This window comes from Anopheles ziemanni, chromosome 3, assembly GCF_943734765.1.
Source record: "Anopheles ziemanni chromosome 3, idAnoZiCoDA_A2_x.2, whole genome shotgun sequence".
In the NCBI taxonomy this organism is placed as follows: domain Eukaryota; kingdom Metazoa; phylum Arthropoda; class Insecta; order Diptera; family Culicidae; genus Anopheles; species Anopheles ziemanni.
Genome location: NC_080706.1, coordinates 1,786,881 through 1,802,707, shown reverse-complemented (window position 1 = coordinate 1,802,707; position 15,827 = coordinate 1,786,881). Strand labels below are relative to the sequence as shown.

Here is a 15,827-nt window from a genome sequence, read left to right as displayed (position 1 = left end):
GACCTATTTTGTTATATTAACAAGGATCCTTTTGGAAGCTTCTCGTCGTTTGCGGCGACGATCACGCTGTACACGTAACTTGGTTGCATCACGGAACAGCACGCAGCCATCATTTTCTTCCAGTTCCCGCTGGAGCATCTGAGAGGCGTGGAAATTCATACCAATCATATCGCGCAACTCACAGATTGCCTCTTGTAGTGTGTGAATAATCTTCTGTATCACAGGCAGTAACACCTGATTGCTGACAATCGGTTTCTGATGCACGCGGAACAAAAACAGAACCACCTTGCAGATCAGTTCCGTTTGGTCCTTGCGAGTGATCGTTAGTTTCGGTATCCGTTCCAGCAGCTCACAGACAGCTGCGAAAGGCAGGAGCAGAAGGGATTCTTCCAGGTCGCTGGCACGAATGCGCGATAGAACGGTCAGCAGGAAGTCATCCGTGTTGGTGGCCGAATAGGCAAACATAAGCGGCGGAAGTGGTCCCTTAGCTCCCTCCTCCTCGTACTGTTTGCTAACCTCCAAACATTCGAGAATGTTTTCTGCGCCTTTTTCCGAGCCAATCGTTTTCTTGGAGGGAAGCTGCAAACCAGGCAACCCCGGAACAGCTGATTCCTCGCCCGTTGCAAGGGTGGCATTTTCAAGCTCCTCACGTTCCTCCTCCTGAACGTCCTGCAGTACCAGTGGTTCATCGGTGCGATGGAAAAGACGCAGGGTTCGGTCCGAGCCACAACTAACGACGTACTTGCCGTTCGGACTGATGGCCAACGCGTGCGCTTCTCCGAGATGCCCCGGAAGGGTGACGATCTTTTGGAAATTGTCAGCGTCCCATTGTTTCAGTTTGCCGTCCTTGCCGCAGGAGAAGAACATGTGTGTGTTGGGAATAAACTGCAGCGCCGTCACGGTATTATCGTGTGCCAACAACGACCGATGACAGTCGCCAAAGTCCATGCCCCAAATTTTAATCGTTCGGTCAGCCGAACCCGTGACAATAAGGGATGAATCGTACGAAATGTCCATCGTCAGTACGGGCAGCTTGTGCCCGTAGAGCGAGAGGTAGAATTTGAGGCTGTCCAGAAAGAAAATCTTCACCGTAGTGTCGAGCAGGGCAACGGCTATGTACTTTCCATTCGACGATATCCTCACGCACAGAACCGTTTCTTCCAGTTTGAGAGTGTTTTTATGCAGCAGAGAAAGGACTTTCAAGTCTGGCCGTTCCGGATTGGCGATCAGCTCGAAGGACCAGAATTTTACCGTCATATCCCCTCCGCCCGTCACGCAACCGTGCATATCTGGTGTCAGTACAATGCTCCAGACCTCCTTCTCGTGCGCTTCGATTCGTTCCAGTTCTTCGCCTGCTACAATGTCCACGATCAGTAGCTCGCCGCTCTTGAGACCTACAAGCACGTGTCGATCGCCCGGCACGAAACAGGTACTCACAACGTATCCGCTCGTGTCGATGGTTCGTAGCACGGTCTGCGAGGAACGATTCCAAAGCTTTAGCGACTCTGCACTACCCGAAGCGATGGCCAGATTGTCTGAGCTGAATGAAACGGTTCGTGCCTCCGACGGATGACCTTGCTTGTGTATGGAGTGCAGTGAAACGGGTTCCGCCTTTTTAACGTCCATATCGAGTGAGAACAGCTCGATAAAGTTCTTCAGGAACGTACAACAGATGCGAAGCTCGCTTCGGCTGCCAAGAAGCAGATCGAATGATTTAACTTTGTCCGATGTGAGGATTGGTGAAAGACGCTTAATTTCATCCGTCAATGATAGTTGCCTAACATCTACCTCCGGCTGCGTTTCAGTTTCGTTGAATTTCTTTGCGTTGAGTTTTTTCATTCGCTTCGTAAGTTTCTTAACGGCTTCATCCACCGGAGCGAAATAGAAAAGTTCAATCTGTTTATCCGTTCCATGGCATCCAAGCACTTGTCCGTTTCCGTCTGCCACTAGGTTTATCGTACGCCCGTAGCCGGCCCGCTGAATGCTTCCGATTGCTGTGCATCGGAAAGGACTTACGGTGCTTTCTTCCACAAGCAGTTGGTCCTCGGTTGCTTGGATCGGTTTCGACTCATCCGTGTTGGGCGCAATCCTGTACACCGACAACTGTGTATCGGCACTACCGCACACGAGGAAATCATCGTTGCGCATTAGCACTATACCCCACACTTCCGTTCGATGGTCAACGATGGTTTTGAAGCAGCAGTGTGTTTCGACGTTCCAAAATTTAATTTGTGTGTCCTTCGAGCTGGTCACAATCACATCATGATAACGCTGCATAAAACACACCTGTGTTATTGGTGCCGAGTGGCCGGTAAGCCGACATTTGCCGGTTTGTGCCACCACGTCCGACACGACGACATCGTTATCTAAGCCGCCAGAAGCGAGCTTCAAGCCGAGTAGGTCGAAGTTTAACGCACTCACCGCTGAACGATGGGCGGCGAAACTACAAACGGATTGCTTACTTTCAAAGCTGAACATCTCCACCACACCATCCGAGTAGCCTACCGCCAGATGCTTGTGATCCGGACTAGCACGAAGGAAAGTGACTTCCTGTTTGTCACGGGTAAACTCAGCCACCTTCTCGCCGATTCTATAAAAAGTAAATACAACATGTATCAAACGATTAAGTAGCTTTTTTACAATGTATTCAACTCACCTCATGTTCCACACGATAACCTTTTCCGCGGCGGCCACCACAACATAACGACCATCGACGTTATTGACCGAGATGAAGGAAATGTTTGCTCTGCTACTCGCTATTATGTTGAAGCTGGACACTGGTTTATACGCGAGGTACTGCTTCGTTAAACCCATTTTTCCTTGCGTCATTGTTCACTACTTTTTAGATGAATAACCAAACCACTGAATTCTTGTTTATCCTGCTGTTATGGAATAGTTCTAGCAATACTTATCCTTTGGGACAAACCAAACACGCTGCTCACTGCTTGGAATACCATGTGTTTTTAAATACTTTGACATTCCTCGTGTCCAACGTGCGTTGTGTTTATATGCGGCGATTCAGGGATACATTTAAGTTGCCCGATAGCGATAACAAAGTATCTTTGCTAGTAAGATTTAATACGTTTAAATTTTATTCTACAGTGAAGGAATGATGGTAAAAATACAGTACATTAAAGGTTATTGATGCAATAAACGAATCTTGCTCTCAGAGCAACGTTCCCATTACAACTCCGTGTGCTGCGAAGGAAACTTCTTCAGCACCGCATGGTACAGGTTGTAAAACGCATAAACGGACACAGAAAGAATTACAATCAGGGCGCCGCCAAATGCTACGCTCAAAAAGTTGCCATCAATTATACCGCTGCAACTCGTCGATCGGCTATGCGGATTCCACAATTCTGAGCCGGAACCACTGGTGCTGTTTTGCCGTTCGGCAATTAGCCGCTTCATGGTGTTCAGTCTTTCGCGAAGCACCTCCACCGATTCCGTGGAAAGATCTTCTGCAATGGAAAATACACGATATGATGATCGAACGTCGTCCTGCTTAAGGTGCAGTTTAACAAAGTACCGTCACGGATGCTGCCCTTGGAACTGTTGGATTTTGGGGACGACATCTTTTGGCAATAACTTTTTCCCCAACTGTTCGTTATTCTTACAATGAACTTATGGATACACTTTGTTCTGAGCAAGGTATAATTTTGATAAAAACCAGCCTTTTATATAGAAGCTGGAAATGAATTGGCAACAATGAAAATATCGATTTCTGTACCCTTCTTCTGCTTACAATTTGACAAATGCATTTGGTCTGATCTGCGCTGAATCTGTAGCAGACGCTTGAACGCTATCTAGTTCGCATGTCCTTTTCCGCTGGCAGCTGAGATGCTGGGTGGAACTGTCAAAGGATGTTTCTTTCCTGTAGATTGCCGTGTCCCATTAACGCCGTAAAAAGCAAAAGCACTGAAAACAAACTGATAATCTACGTGTTGAAAATGTCTGCTTTATTTGCATTATCATGTGAATATATAAAAGTACATCTGAAATCATCGCCTTCTTTGCGAGGTTGTGCCAGATGAATGAGTTAGATGATCACGTTAGTTGGTCGTTAAATTGCATATGCTCAGATCTATAGCAGCTTATTTATGCGAGTTTATTTTTTTAATGCATAGTGCAGTATTATTCTCCAACAGTATTGTATTTTCTTCGGTTTTGTAATTGCAAGTGCGGACACGTTTCATTCCGTAAAGTCTTTCCTGTGACTGATCCATCGCATGTCTGTAAAGCAGACCAAACTTGACTCTAAATTCTATATCTGTTTCGCTCATACAGTCGTTACCAATAGCATACATATAAGAATAAAAAAATACAAAATACCTTCATGTTTGTATCTGCATTGGGCATATTGCATTTTGTATACACAATACATAGTGATGGTTTGTTTGCTAAACTAATTATCACCAGTGTATCAGCTTGTTTATAGCAAGATGGGTAGCAAAAAAAAATAAGGAAAAACGACAAACCACCGTTCTGCTATACATGGCCACCAAAACATCTCCTGCTCTTTGTCTGCTTGTTACAACTGCATATTACTCGCGAATCACAGTGCCTCATCGATCGAATTACAAATATCTAACAAACCCACTCGCCATCAAAGTGCTCCGTCAAAGAACCAGCTTCAGGACGCCACGGTTTAGTAGTACGATGAGTTAAGCCTACTCAGACGGCTCACTTTAGCACCAACCGAGTCAAACAGGCATTTGTTGTAAATTTTTAGGCACATATTCGATATAATTGGCGGGAAATTGTCCCCTTCGACCGTTGATTTCTCCGTACAACCACTCCGGTGTGATTTGATAAAGCACGGTCACCATGTCATGCTCCTGTAAACCAAATACAAAAAATAAAGTGTTAATTGAAAACAATAGATATGTTTGTAACAGGCAATCAGTTACGATACATGATAATAACAGGTCAATGTCATCGTATCGGGAGGGGGAAGGAGGGGAAAGGAAGGGGGGGGGGAGGGGAGGTTCGGGTCAAAGAACTCACCATAATTGTAAGATCGTCCGCTGTTTCCGCCGTAAATTGGTACAGTGCACGCACCTTTTGCGTGCCGGCTTTCGCCGTTGGCACTGATTCATCCTGTTGTTGTGGCTGTTCAGTAGAAAGAGGAACCTTAACTTCGACGTAGTTAACAGGAAACATTCCTTCAAGGCCTCTGCGGTCACGACCCATATACCATTCCTCGTTTAATCGGCTCAGAAGATAAATTTTCTCGTTCGTCTTTGGTAGAGATAAAACGAAAAACAACACATCAGTTAGTCGAAAGGAAGGGAAAAAAATAAGGATCAAAACATCATCGCACGGCCAGTCACCAAGGTCGCGCACACCACCACATAGGAAGCGGAGGCACGGGAAAACAAATCTATTATTAAAAGAGAAAAATCGAATAAAATTGCGTTTTCCGCATCGCCGACGATAGGGGGTTGGCTGACTGGCGCGTGGTGCTGAGCGTAAATGGGACCAACCAAAAATATGTTGCAAAATTTGTTTACCTTAAAACTAAGATCCTCCATCGTTTCACCCTCAAAGTCGTACAACGCAATGCCATACGCTTCTTCCTTGTACTCGCCAAATGAAGGAGGTGGCGGAGGCGGAACGCACGGCATCGGTGGAGACGGTGGCGAATCAAACACGGATGTCCCTCCTGTGATAAGATCCTCGTCTAGACCATGCTGTATAGATCCGTTTGCCGCTGCTACATTTGGTTTCGGAGCGGACGGTTGTAGCGTGCCACGTGAACTCGCCAAAGTGGAAACGGAATGGGACGGAGTGGACTTTTGGCTTCCCGAAGCACTGCCGGGTGGCTTAATGATAGTTGGCATCGAAACGGTTGGTACTTTCGAAAGGACGCTGCGCCCGTTACACAACGGATCGATGAAATCCGATTTCTGTAGCTTGCTATTTACCAGCGGTGTACGAATCTGGGCTGTCGATGACGAAGAAAGTGGCACCGAAGCATAAATGCCCGGTGGCGGTGCCGAAGGAGCCCGCCGGGAGTTGGACGTCGAACCGACATCGAATGGATCGAACGAAGGTTCGACCCACGGTATGCACGAACCTACTCGATTGCTGCTCACGAAATCATCCTCAAAGCCGCTCTCTGCCTGAGACATATTTCCATTGTGGGGCGATGAATAGTTTGAATCAGAACTAAAACTATCCACGCTGATGCAATCGCTGCAGGACTTTTGCGTAAAAGTAGGAGAGCTCGGTGGAGAATCGAAACTAATTAGCTCGGCCGTGGCTACTGTCGTGGTACTCGAAGTTTGTTGCCCATGGCCGCCTCCGATGGTGCTGCTGCTGTTATGTGTTGGTGGAGTCCATTGGCTTAAATGATGGTGCTGTTTGGACATACCCTTCGCTGAGCCAACCGATGCCGGAGGTGGCAGTAATTTTACCGGTGGAGCACTTGAACCCGATTTCGTCAGCGAAAGCGCACTGCCGCCACCTGATTTGCCGACGTTTGCAGCCGCCCCATTGGAGGACCGTTTCTGGCCAAAGAGACTGGATAGGATGTTGATCGATTGAGGCTGACCGGGTTTCTTTAGTGGGGCAGCGGGGGCTACCGACAATTTGGGTGGCGGAGGTCGCGGGGGCGGCGGCTTTTTCGCCTTAACATTGTGATGCTGCGCTTGTTGCTGCTGGTTAGCTCTGGTTAACGTTCGATTTGATGATGCTTCGTTGCCAGCACCGGAATCGAATGCGCAAAAATCCCAATCCGTAATCGGAGCGTACCGCGATGGAGGGGCTGCGCTTCGCTGCGGTGGAGGAGGTGCTGGTCTCGACGGAATAGTCATATTTCTGTACAAAAAGAAATGACCGAAAATGAAATAACGGATAAGGGTTATGAAAATTTGAATGAGTAAATTTCGATTTCGTATTATTGGACCGGTTGTATTTTTAGTAATTTTTAATTTGTTTTGCCCGAAACCATGCAAATTGCGTCGCAAAGAAAACGCCCTCTCACAGATGCTGACGAAGTGCATAGGAAATACTCAAACGAGAAGAGAATGCAATTAACGCGTACATTTTCACCTTTTTTCTTGGCCGCTCGTTATGGTGATGATGGCCATAACCATATGAAATAGCAGCTAGAATGTCACACATTTTTTCACTTATATTTTTGCTAGGGGAAACACGGAATTAACTTTATATAGATGTCTTTTACTTCACACTTGATATTTTAGCCACTTCACATGAACAAAAATTTGCAAGAAACGTTGCTCAAAGTTTTTATGCGAAAGTGATAGCACTTCTTGCTTCTAGTCAAACAGGTTGCGTCTGCTCATATGAGCTGTACTTGAGCTTCTGCCGCGAAAAACATGTTTTCCCCAGAATTTAAATTTGCGTTTTATATAAACCTTTCGGTCTGGTCTAGCAGAAAATCTCACAGAATCTGCGATCGGCGACACCCATAATAATCCTCCTTGCGCGGCCGAATACGAAAAACAAAACAAAAAACGATCCCACTGTGCCAATGGTACTATTTATAAATATAGTCACCAACAGCACACCAAACAAGCAGGAACGCCGTAAACAAACTGGCCTGTGGCAGAAAGGAAATACTATTTGGATCGCTGTTTGCAACCGTCGTCAGACAAAATGTCCACAAAACAGATGCACGAGAGAGCGATGATCTTCCACAGTACGGACCAAATTCTAGAGGTCGAGATACAAACAACAACCGCTTTTTTATCTCCTCCATATTTGAAAGTGATTTTACCTCATTGTTTTACAGTAGTATTACATGATCACGTTTAGTTGTCAACAGCAAAACAGCACTTTTGAAGTAGGCCTAGCGTTAAGATGCTTTTGTTACATTTGATTGGTAACAGAAGACATTAAAAAAAATAAAACAATTAGCAAGACCAAAGGATCTATTTTTTATCACACATGCTCAAACGCGTGTCGTTAAGAAACCAATAAGTCGCCAGTAGCGTTATGGTTGATTTGAATCATCGCATATGATTCCCAATTTCGCCTACATTTTAGAGTCCATCGATCGTGCAGTGTTGACACTGATGTATGTGCGTGGATTGCGTGTTCAATGCTCTAAATGTCGCGCTATTACGTGAAGCTGTGCCTTTGCTTTGCCTATGTTTTTCATTAGCTGGTGGTTCGGTTCTGTGAAAGCGTAAATATGCGCGATAGCCATCACACCACCTGTCATAATATCGCTCTTATTTGATTCCCGTTGGTACTAGCGGCAAGACTCCTAACCAGTTTTCTCCGACGATGGATGAACGATTTTATGGACAAGGCATCTCGTCATGTTACCATGTTATGCAGGCAAATGAAGTTTTCACATTATGTACGCAGAACTTTCACGATTGACTGTAGTTGAATGAAAAGGTTCATTGCAGTGCCCAACATAGACACTTTAAAATAAGATTTAAAAAAATCCCAGTTCAATCGAGCAGCTAAATTTTATGCAAGTGCCTTTTCGCACAATGCCGATACCCTAAATCCAAATGAATGTAAACCTACAACAAGTAGGCGCCAAGGCTTGCGTTGATAAAAGCCTGACGTGGTTTTAGCCGGGTCTCAAATTACAAAAACGTCTGCGGTAAATGATAAAAACGAAGCAATGACGCTAAAGCAAGGGAAACGCCTACTTCTATAAACCGGAAATACGAACTTCCTGTTGCGAATGATAATGCGTAAGTCCTCTTGTTTACTTTACGACTCCGATACGAACTTTCCTACATCATTCATACGGCATCGCTGTTCCATTGCATTCGATAGAAATAACAATTGCCATTTGACTAGTTTTAAATTTCTGGAAGGTCGTTTAAGCATTCACAGGTAATGAGGAGGATTTAGCTTCGATCTACATTAATTCGGACAATTGAATTTGTGATACTGCATTTTCCCATGCAGTTTATATTGCGCTTGGGTGCACCGGAGATTTTTTTCATTCTAATCTGGTATCTGGCAGGCACATACAGGCAAATCTCTAAGCTGGGAATGCGTTACAACTGCAGTTTTTTTTTTGCATAAAGAAATGTTGCTCTCATTTCCAACTAACGTATTACTAGATATGCAAATTACGCCAATGTTAGCTGAAATTCGACATGGGCTGCTGTCCGCTCCCTTGCTTCCCGTGTGAAACAATGTTCATCACTAATCACGGACTGATGACTATGGACAAAAGAGCATATAAAACCCTATCGAGATGCGTAAAGGTCCGCTGCTGCACATCGTTGACCTAGACGCACAGGCAGACATGGTTCGTTTCATCGGCTTCATCAGCTTTGAGTTGTCGGATACCATAGCACGCTGTATGTTGAAGTTGCATCGATGTGTACAGCTGTGAAACACCTGAGCCAACGTCCTTGATAACTTAGCGAGTTTCACCAATGGAAATAACCGCTCTACCGGCATTAAAATATAGTATGGACAGCATAAAAAAGAACTTGCTACATTTGAAATCCATCACTATGGAACATTATAATGGAATCGAAGAAACCAGCGTTGGTGGTGAAAATAGTAACACCCTCCGCACGCGCACGTTCCTTTAAGTACACGTGAACTACTTACTACTTCCTGTTGTTTTATATCACGGATTAGTGAGTCACTTGGGGACCATCTTAAGGATAGTTTGGTCCAGTGCGCGTGCTTTGGTAGGTTGGTATTCTTTGTAGTTAGAATTCTACCTGCTCATACAAATGTGGACATCCTTGAAAACAATAACTAAACTTCCTTGCCGAAAACTGAAATTGTAGAAGCTCGTAATTTACTATTCAACTTCAACTGATCAACTGGCCGCGATCATCTGTGGACAGCACTGTACAAACACTATGACGAAACGAGAGCCAGAATGGCGGACGGTATTCCACTGTTTTGTTCGAGACCTATTCCTTTCACCAGTTGGTGACATGGCCAACATGTTTTGCTGTGTATCACAATCTTGCTTGATGGCTTTAAGGGCATCCACTAGTAGAATAATCCACTTCAGGTACCTACCTATTCATGGGCTGGATGATTTTGAAACAACACACTGCAGCGTAATTGTGGCGGACTGGGTATTCCCACGAAAAACGTTTCGGTGCCTGTTCTTCTCGTTGCAGCTAACGTAAGCTCACACAACAGATAACAGCAGATTAGGTATGACAACTATAACCAGACTGTATATTGAAACACCACAGAACGATGCAAACGGACGGGTTTTTTTTTGCGATTCTGCAACACTGCTATGTCCGATATACCATTTTCTGTGAACAATGAACTTACCAACTGTTAATTTTCTACTGATATTTCAATTCCGTCTGCTCACTCACACATGTTTTAAGACAAGGTAAGTGGTTGTGTTATGAATTGTCAAACAAATGACAGTTCGAAAACATCAATTGCATACAAGGTATATTCAAAAGAGGTTAGTTTATTTCATTGGCATGGGGTAAATTGAATTTTTAACAATCATGGTTGATGTTTGTTTAGTAACATTTTTTCAGTCTTTCATTTCATTTATTTTTGGGCATTTAGATGTTTGCCTATCATAGCAATATGTTCTGGAACAACTAACCTGTTCTACCTGCACATCTTGATTGAACCCAAATATAAAATCAAATTTATTTTACCACGATCCAATCGAGAGCCAATTTACATCTCCTGAATATGCAAAACTAGATTTTTCGTTATTTTTAACTTTTATTTGTTCCAAGTAGTAACCTGAAGACAACCTGACCGATGTCGGCCGGTACTTGATGCACCGCTCCAATGCCAAAAACACTACGAACCTTCGACACTGCAACAACAACCCGTCAGCAAATTGATCGTCGCTGGTCATAACAAGATTGGTCTCAGAATTCGTCTTCATAAAAAAACATTCTGAGTTTCCTTAGGGCATCGGCACGTTTGCAAGATGTCTGCGGAATGGTAAATTAACTTTTGTGAAACTTACAGTACAGCTGTGATTTACATTACTTTTATGGTTTCTTCGTTTTTTAGGATCTGTGTCGAACGCTTGCAGGACGAATGTCGGCGTTATCTCGATCGGTTCAAAGTATTTGACCATCCGCTTAAGCAGTCGACGATAACGGTATGATTTAACTGAGCACTCATTCGCATGGAAGGCATAATTTTTTAGACACCTCCATTGATTTAATTTTTGATAATCTTGCGTTGTGGTAGGTTCTGGAAAGTCGCGGAACTCGAGGCAAAGTAACAGTGCCCGCAAATAGCAACCCTCCCAACAGTATCATCCCGACCACGGTAACAGCCGCTACACTATCACTGGATCCGCTTAGCATAGCTTTCGACGGGTCTGATCCGTTGAGCCAGTTTGCGAAACAACAAGAGACTTCACTAGGCAAAGATCCACTTTCAAGGATGGCAGCAGAGATGGAAGACACGGTTCCTGTGGGGAAGACGGTAGCGGGCACAGGAAGCACCGGTACCGGCAAATCCAAAGAACCCTCAAACCTGCTAGAACTGGATCTCATTGAACCCTGGGCTGCACGTCGAGGAGCTATACTAAACAAATATACAACCTCTGAGAAGCTGTCGATCGTGACGAGCTTCCTTACGGGCGGCGAAACCATCAAACCACAAACGACAATGTCGGAGAAAGTCAAATATCGATTGGAACAACTGGATGACTTCGAAGACGGATCCGTGCGACAAATGCTCGACCTGTCACAGCAGGAATACGTGATCAAGATCGAACAGCTGAACCACGAGCTTGTTCTGGCCTGGAACCAGGATCAGCGCGTGAAAGCACTCAAGATTGCGATTCAATGCTCAAAGCTGCTTTCCGACACGTCCGTCATCCAGTTCTACCCGTCGAAGTTTGTCCTCATCACCGACATTCTCGATATTTTCGGCCGTCTCGTGTACGATCGTCTGCGTACGAAGGCTGAGTATGTGCACCCGGGTACGCGCGAGATGACGGCACTCCCGGAAAATTTCACCCCAGAAATGGTGCCGGAATCGGCCAAGGAAACGTGCCAGAATTGGTTCTACAAAATAGCATCCATACGTGAGCTGCTGCCGAGGTTGTACGTCGAGATAGCCATATTGCGTTGCTACAGCTTTCTAGCTAAGGACGAGTTTGGTCAGGCCCTGCGCCGTCTTTCGAAGATGATCCGAGGTATAGGGGATCCGCTCGTAGCCATTTACGCCCGCTGCTACCTATGCCGTGTTGGAATGGGACTCACGCTCGATCGCACCTATATTCGGGAAAACCTAGACGATGTGCTTATGGTTTACCACACGATTTTCAATGGCGGTATCCGGTCAGAAATCGCACGGCATCGAATCACACTGAGTGGATACATTTCCCTCTACCTTCCTGCCCTCGATTGGATCCTGCAAGGTGTTGCCATAATGACTACGGACGGTCAGCTCGACGCGATTCTGCAGCGCTGTACAGAGAAGAAAAACCCTGCCCTTTTGCTGCAATCCATAATGCAATCGTTTCGCTCGGATTTTATTGCCTCCCGTGCAGCCCAACTGGTGCAGATTCTCTCTTCCATTTCGGTAGAGGGTCTTTCCCGGGGACAATTGCTTCGACTGTTGGGCAGCATCATCAGTCATACGCCACCGCCAGTTGAACAACGAGCGACCGTACTCGCCAGTGCGTGGACAACGATCAGCGCGTTAGGAAACGTGGAGGAGTATATTCAGTGTGCAGAAATGTGGGCCCAGTATACAAGTCAGCATTTTGGGGTACGATAAGAGTTGTGTTTAGCCGTAGAAAGCATATGTAATGATTATTTATGTTTTAGTTAAAAGAAATCGATTCCTTCATGGGGGACATTCTTCATCACATGTCGCCGAACCGCGTTTATGAGCAACACTATCACGAACTGCAAGTAATAGTGGATAAAATTGTCTCGAACGCCAACGACATCAATGGTATTCTTGCGCTGGTAAGTACACCCTTACAATTCTGCAATTCTCTGGTCTCACCGGTACGCTTCGTGTTGCAGGACAATTTTCTCCCCTTACTGGATCTGTTCCAAAAGGAATCTATCAAGCTGGAGGTTTGCAAAAACATTCTCACAAGCTACCGGAATGCCTCCGTCAGCGATACGATAATAATTAACGATCCGGTAGTCACAAACGCGCTCATGTACATCAGTCGGGTTTTGAACGATTCGGTGAAGTAAGTGTCCACATTTTCCCATAACAGTCTGATTATGCATTCAAATCTAATTGGTTTTTTCCCAATCGTAGCGCGCTTACTGGCGAAGATGAACGGAGGCAAATAAGCTCCCTCATATGTCACTTTATTCGTAAGGTGGACTTTGGACGCGACTTTGAGCAACAGCTTGCGTTTTACGTCGAGGCTCGTTCCGTTCTTTCGAATCTCGATTCGGCACTTTCCACCCTCATCCATTCCGTCAACCGGTTGGCGACGAGCACTCGGCGCATTATTAAGGGACAGCATACGCCAAAGACGGCCGCTTTCGTAAAGGCATGCGCAGCCTACTGTTTCATCACAATTCCATCCATCATCGACGTGCAAACCCGGATGGAGCTTTACCTGCAGTCGGGACAGGTTGCATTGCTAAACGTATGCTTACAGCAGGCCGATTCGTGCTTCGAGGCTGCACTCAATCTCATTCCGGAAGTCCCGCGCACGGTACAAATCGATGGGAAAACGCAGTCGTCGGAAAGTTTCCTCAAGGCGTACGTGATCAACTTTCTTTCCACGCTCGTCATTGTGCCGGTAGGTCAGAAGCATAGATTCTAGGTAACATTAAAACGAATGTAGCGTTACAACACTTTTCTTCTCTTCGACCACAGGATAATCCAACGCAGGGTGTGCTCTATCTGCTTCGTCTTCTGCTCGAGGTAGTGCCAAAGTATACGTTCGAGCCAGGCTCAAACACGCTGTCCACCATTTATCTGCACGTGCTCGACTTTCTTTCCGTTGCCGCGCAGGAAGTTTATCCGTATCATATCGTGAACGTAATTTCCAACGACGAGCTGTACGGTTCCGATCCAAAGTTCATTGCTGAAGTGAACGAGCTTTGCTGCGACGTTTGTGATAAACTGTTACAGCAATTGAAGCAACTGCTCGACTCCAACGCGGTCCGGGCTCAGTCCAAGCTGGCGCTTGATCTGTTCGTGAAAATAATAACCGGTGCGGACTTGACCGTAGAAAAAATGTTTACGCTCACATACAATCTGTGGAATCTCGCAGTAAAGAACCGGAACGTACTCGAGCCAAATCAGTTGGTAAGTTGCTTAGACTAAAGGATTTTTTTGTCTCCCCTCTAAACTTCTGATAAGCCAATTCTGTTGCGCCACAGTTTGAATCTAGCAATTTTTATTGTGACACCGTCTGGGATGTGAGAAGGGCAAAGTTCAAACATCTATTCTTTGCCCATCCAGAAAGTTCATCTAGTATTTTTTCTTATCGGCCAGGAAGTTCAACCGACTTTTTTTCGTGGCAAAATTTGATAATTTTTTTGTTATAATTTAAGTCGCAATTACGCTTCGGTCAAATAGCTTATTATGTCTAATCAGATGGCTCACGTTTCGGTTGCATTTTGCATTCGTGCAAAAAAAGAGATTTTATGTTTGCCAAATATTAATCTACTAATGTGTACTTCTTTCTTCGTTTCTTTCATTCTATAGCAAAATGTTTTGTCTTACACGGAGCATCTGGCAACCGTTACAAAAGTCGAAACACAACATCAGTGTCTGTTGGTCCTGCTCGAAAAAATGAAATCACGAATGTAGGAAGTAATTCACAATTCAGTAGTAGGCGTATTTCTTTTTCATTGCATTTAAAACCATATGATATATTGTATAGTAAGAACACAGAAGCGTACAGTGGCGGAGTTTACGGACAAGGATACATGTAGCGAATTTTTTGCAGATCGTAAAAGCTTGCCCCATCAGTTTGACCAAGCGGTGCACTGCTGTTTATGCGCGATACCATGGTAACGGACGCCCCTGCTTTCGCATACGCATAGCTTGGATAGTGCATAACGCTACCGTAGTCGTACGGTAGACCAAAAGACTCCATGTAATCCCAGGAGCCCTTGGCAAAGTTATGTCGGTAAGCTGTTCGAATAAGAAGACGCAATAAAACGAATTTATCAAATAATGAAAAACGCCCAATTCAATTCAAATTCATCTGTAGCATCGCATGCCTTCATGCCAATGATTTCCCCCATACCTGGCTCTATGTTTTCCCACAACACCTCGACGTAATCGTCCCTATCTGGTCGAGTATGCTCGTGAAATAGACCCAGAACATGCAGCAGCTCATGCTGGACAGCTCCCGGGAGTTCGAGACAGAAGTCGTCCAGCGTCACATCCAGTGGTTCGACTTGACCTCGCCGATACCCGATCGATGAACCACAGCCCCAATCCGACTTTACGAAACGAATGTGTTCCCTCTGATCCGGCGTCTTCGGGATGAAGTAAACACAAGTTTGCTGTTGAAGTACGTTTATCGCATCCAGAATGATAGCTTGCTCGTTTACACCTACAACCATTCAAAGAAAAATGTGTTTTGCATTACAAGCGGATCTGCTCCGGACCACGGAATGTTTCATACTGAAGCCATGACTGAACAAAAACGGCACTATTCCATTCGGCCATTTGTAATATTCCAAACTAAGCGCATTCTTGCCACCGCCATGCTTTTCGGAATCCTTCTGCGTCGGTGGTGGAGGCTCCCTAAGATAACTTTCAAAGTAACTGCGCTCGATCGCTACTACTTCGGATCGGCACGAGGATACCGCCAACAAGAGTAAAACTAACTTCATCACTTATTAATTGCTGTTACGACCGTTACACTCTGGACCAAGTCTGTGCTCGATACAAAACTATTAAATGAATTT

General features: G+C 45.2%; 5 protein-coding genes across 5 annotated transcripts; 1 reads left to right on the top strand and 4 right to left on the bottom strand.

Moving 5' to 3' along the window:
• Nucleotides 1–3: 3 nt before the first annotated feature.
• On the bottom strand, nucleotides 4–2,879 carry LOC131286318 (WD repeat-containing protein 3). Its single transcript, XM_058315255.1, has 2 exons — nucleotides 2,657–2,879; nucleotides 4–2,590 (listed from the first exon to the last, which is right to left on the bottom strand). The coding sequence occupies exons 1-2, from the start codon at nucleotides 2,827–2,829 to the stop codon at nucleotides 4–6; spliced, it is 2,760 nt and encodes a 919-aa protein (XP_058171238.1). The 5' UTR covers nucleotides 2,830–2,879.
• A 304-nt stretch (nucleotides 2,880–3,183) lies between these two features.
• On the bottom strand, nucleotides 3,184–3,664 carry LOC131288624 (uncharacterized). Its single transcript, XM_058317775.1, has 2 exons — nucleotides 3,530–3,664; nucleotides 3,184–3,461 (listed from the first exon to the last, which is right to left on the bottom strand). The coding sequence occupies exons 1-2, from the start codon at nucleotides 3,573–3,575 to the stop codon at nucleotides 3,184–3,186; spliced, it is 324 nt and encodes a 107-aa protein (XP_058173758.1). The 5' UTR covers nucleotides 3,576–3,664.
• Nucleotides 3,665–3,938: 274 nt separating this feature from the next.
• On the bottom strand, nucleotides 3,939–7,128 carry LOC131286363 (SH3 domain-containing protein 19). Its single transcript, XM_058315310.1, has 4 exons — nucleotides 7,049–7,128; nucleotides 5,514–6,822; nucleotides 5,008–5,241; nucleotides 3,939–4,838 (listed from the first exon to the last, which is right to left on the bottom strand). Exons 1-4 carry the CDS (start codon nucleotides 7,126–7,128, stop codon nucleotides 4,704–4,706), a joined length of 1,758 nt encoding a protein of 585 aa, XP_058171293.1. The 3' UTR covers nucleotides 3,939–4,703.
• Nucleotides 7,129–10,885: 3,757 nt separating this feature from the next.
• On the top strand, nucleotides 10,886–15,066 carry LOC131290064 (VPS35 endosomal protein sorting factor-like). The gene is made up of 8 exons (XM_058319444.1): nucleotides 10,886–10,899; nucleotides 10,972–11,062; nucleotides 11,155–12,690; nucleotides 12,750–12,893; nucleotides 12,954–13,129; nucleotides 13,201–13,696; nucleotides 13,774–14,208; nucleotides 14,611–15,066. The coding sequence occupies exons 1-8, from the start codon at nucleotides 10,886–10,888 to the stop codon at nucleotides 14,713–14,715; spliced, it is 2,997 nt and encodes a 998-aa protein (XP_058175427.1). The 3' UTR covers nucleotides 14,716–15,066.
• LOC131289132 (zinc metalloproteinase nas-4) lies at nucleotides 14,709–15,752 on the bottom strand. The gene is made up of 3 exons (XM_058318337.1): nucleotides 15,542–15,752; nucleotides 15,158–15,469; nucleotides 14,709–15,042 (listed from the first exon to the last, which is right to left on the bottom strand). Exons 1-3 carry the CDS (start codon nucleotides 15,750–15,752, stop codon nucleotides 14,819–14,821), a joined length of 747 nt encoding a protein of 248 aa, XP_058174320.1. The 3' UTR covers nucleotides 14,709–14,818.
• Nucleotides 15,753–15,827: the final 75 nt, after the last annotated feature.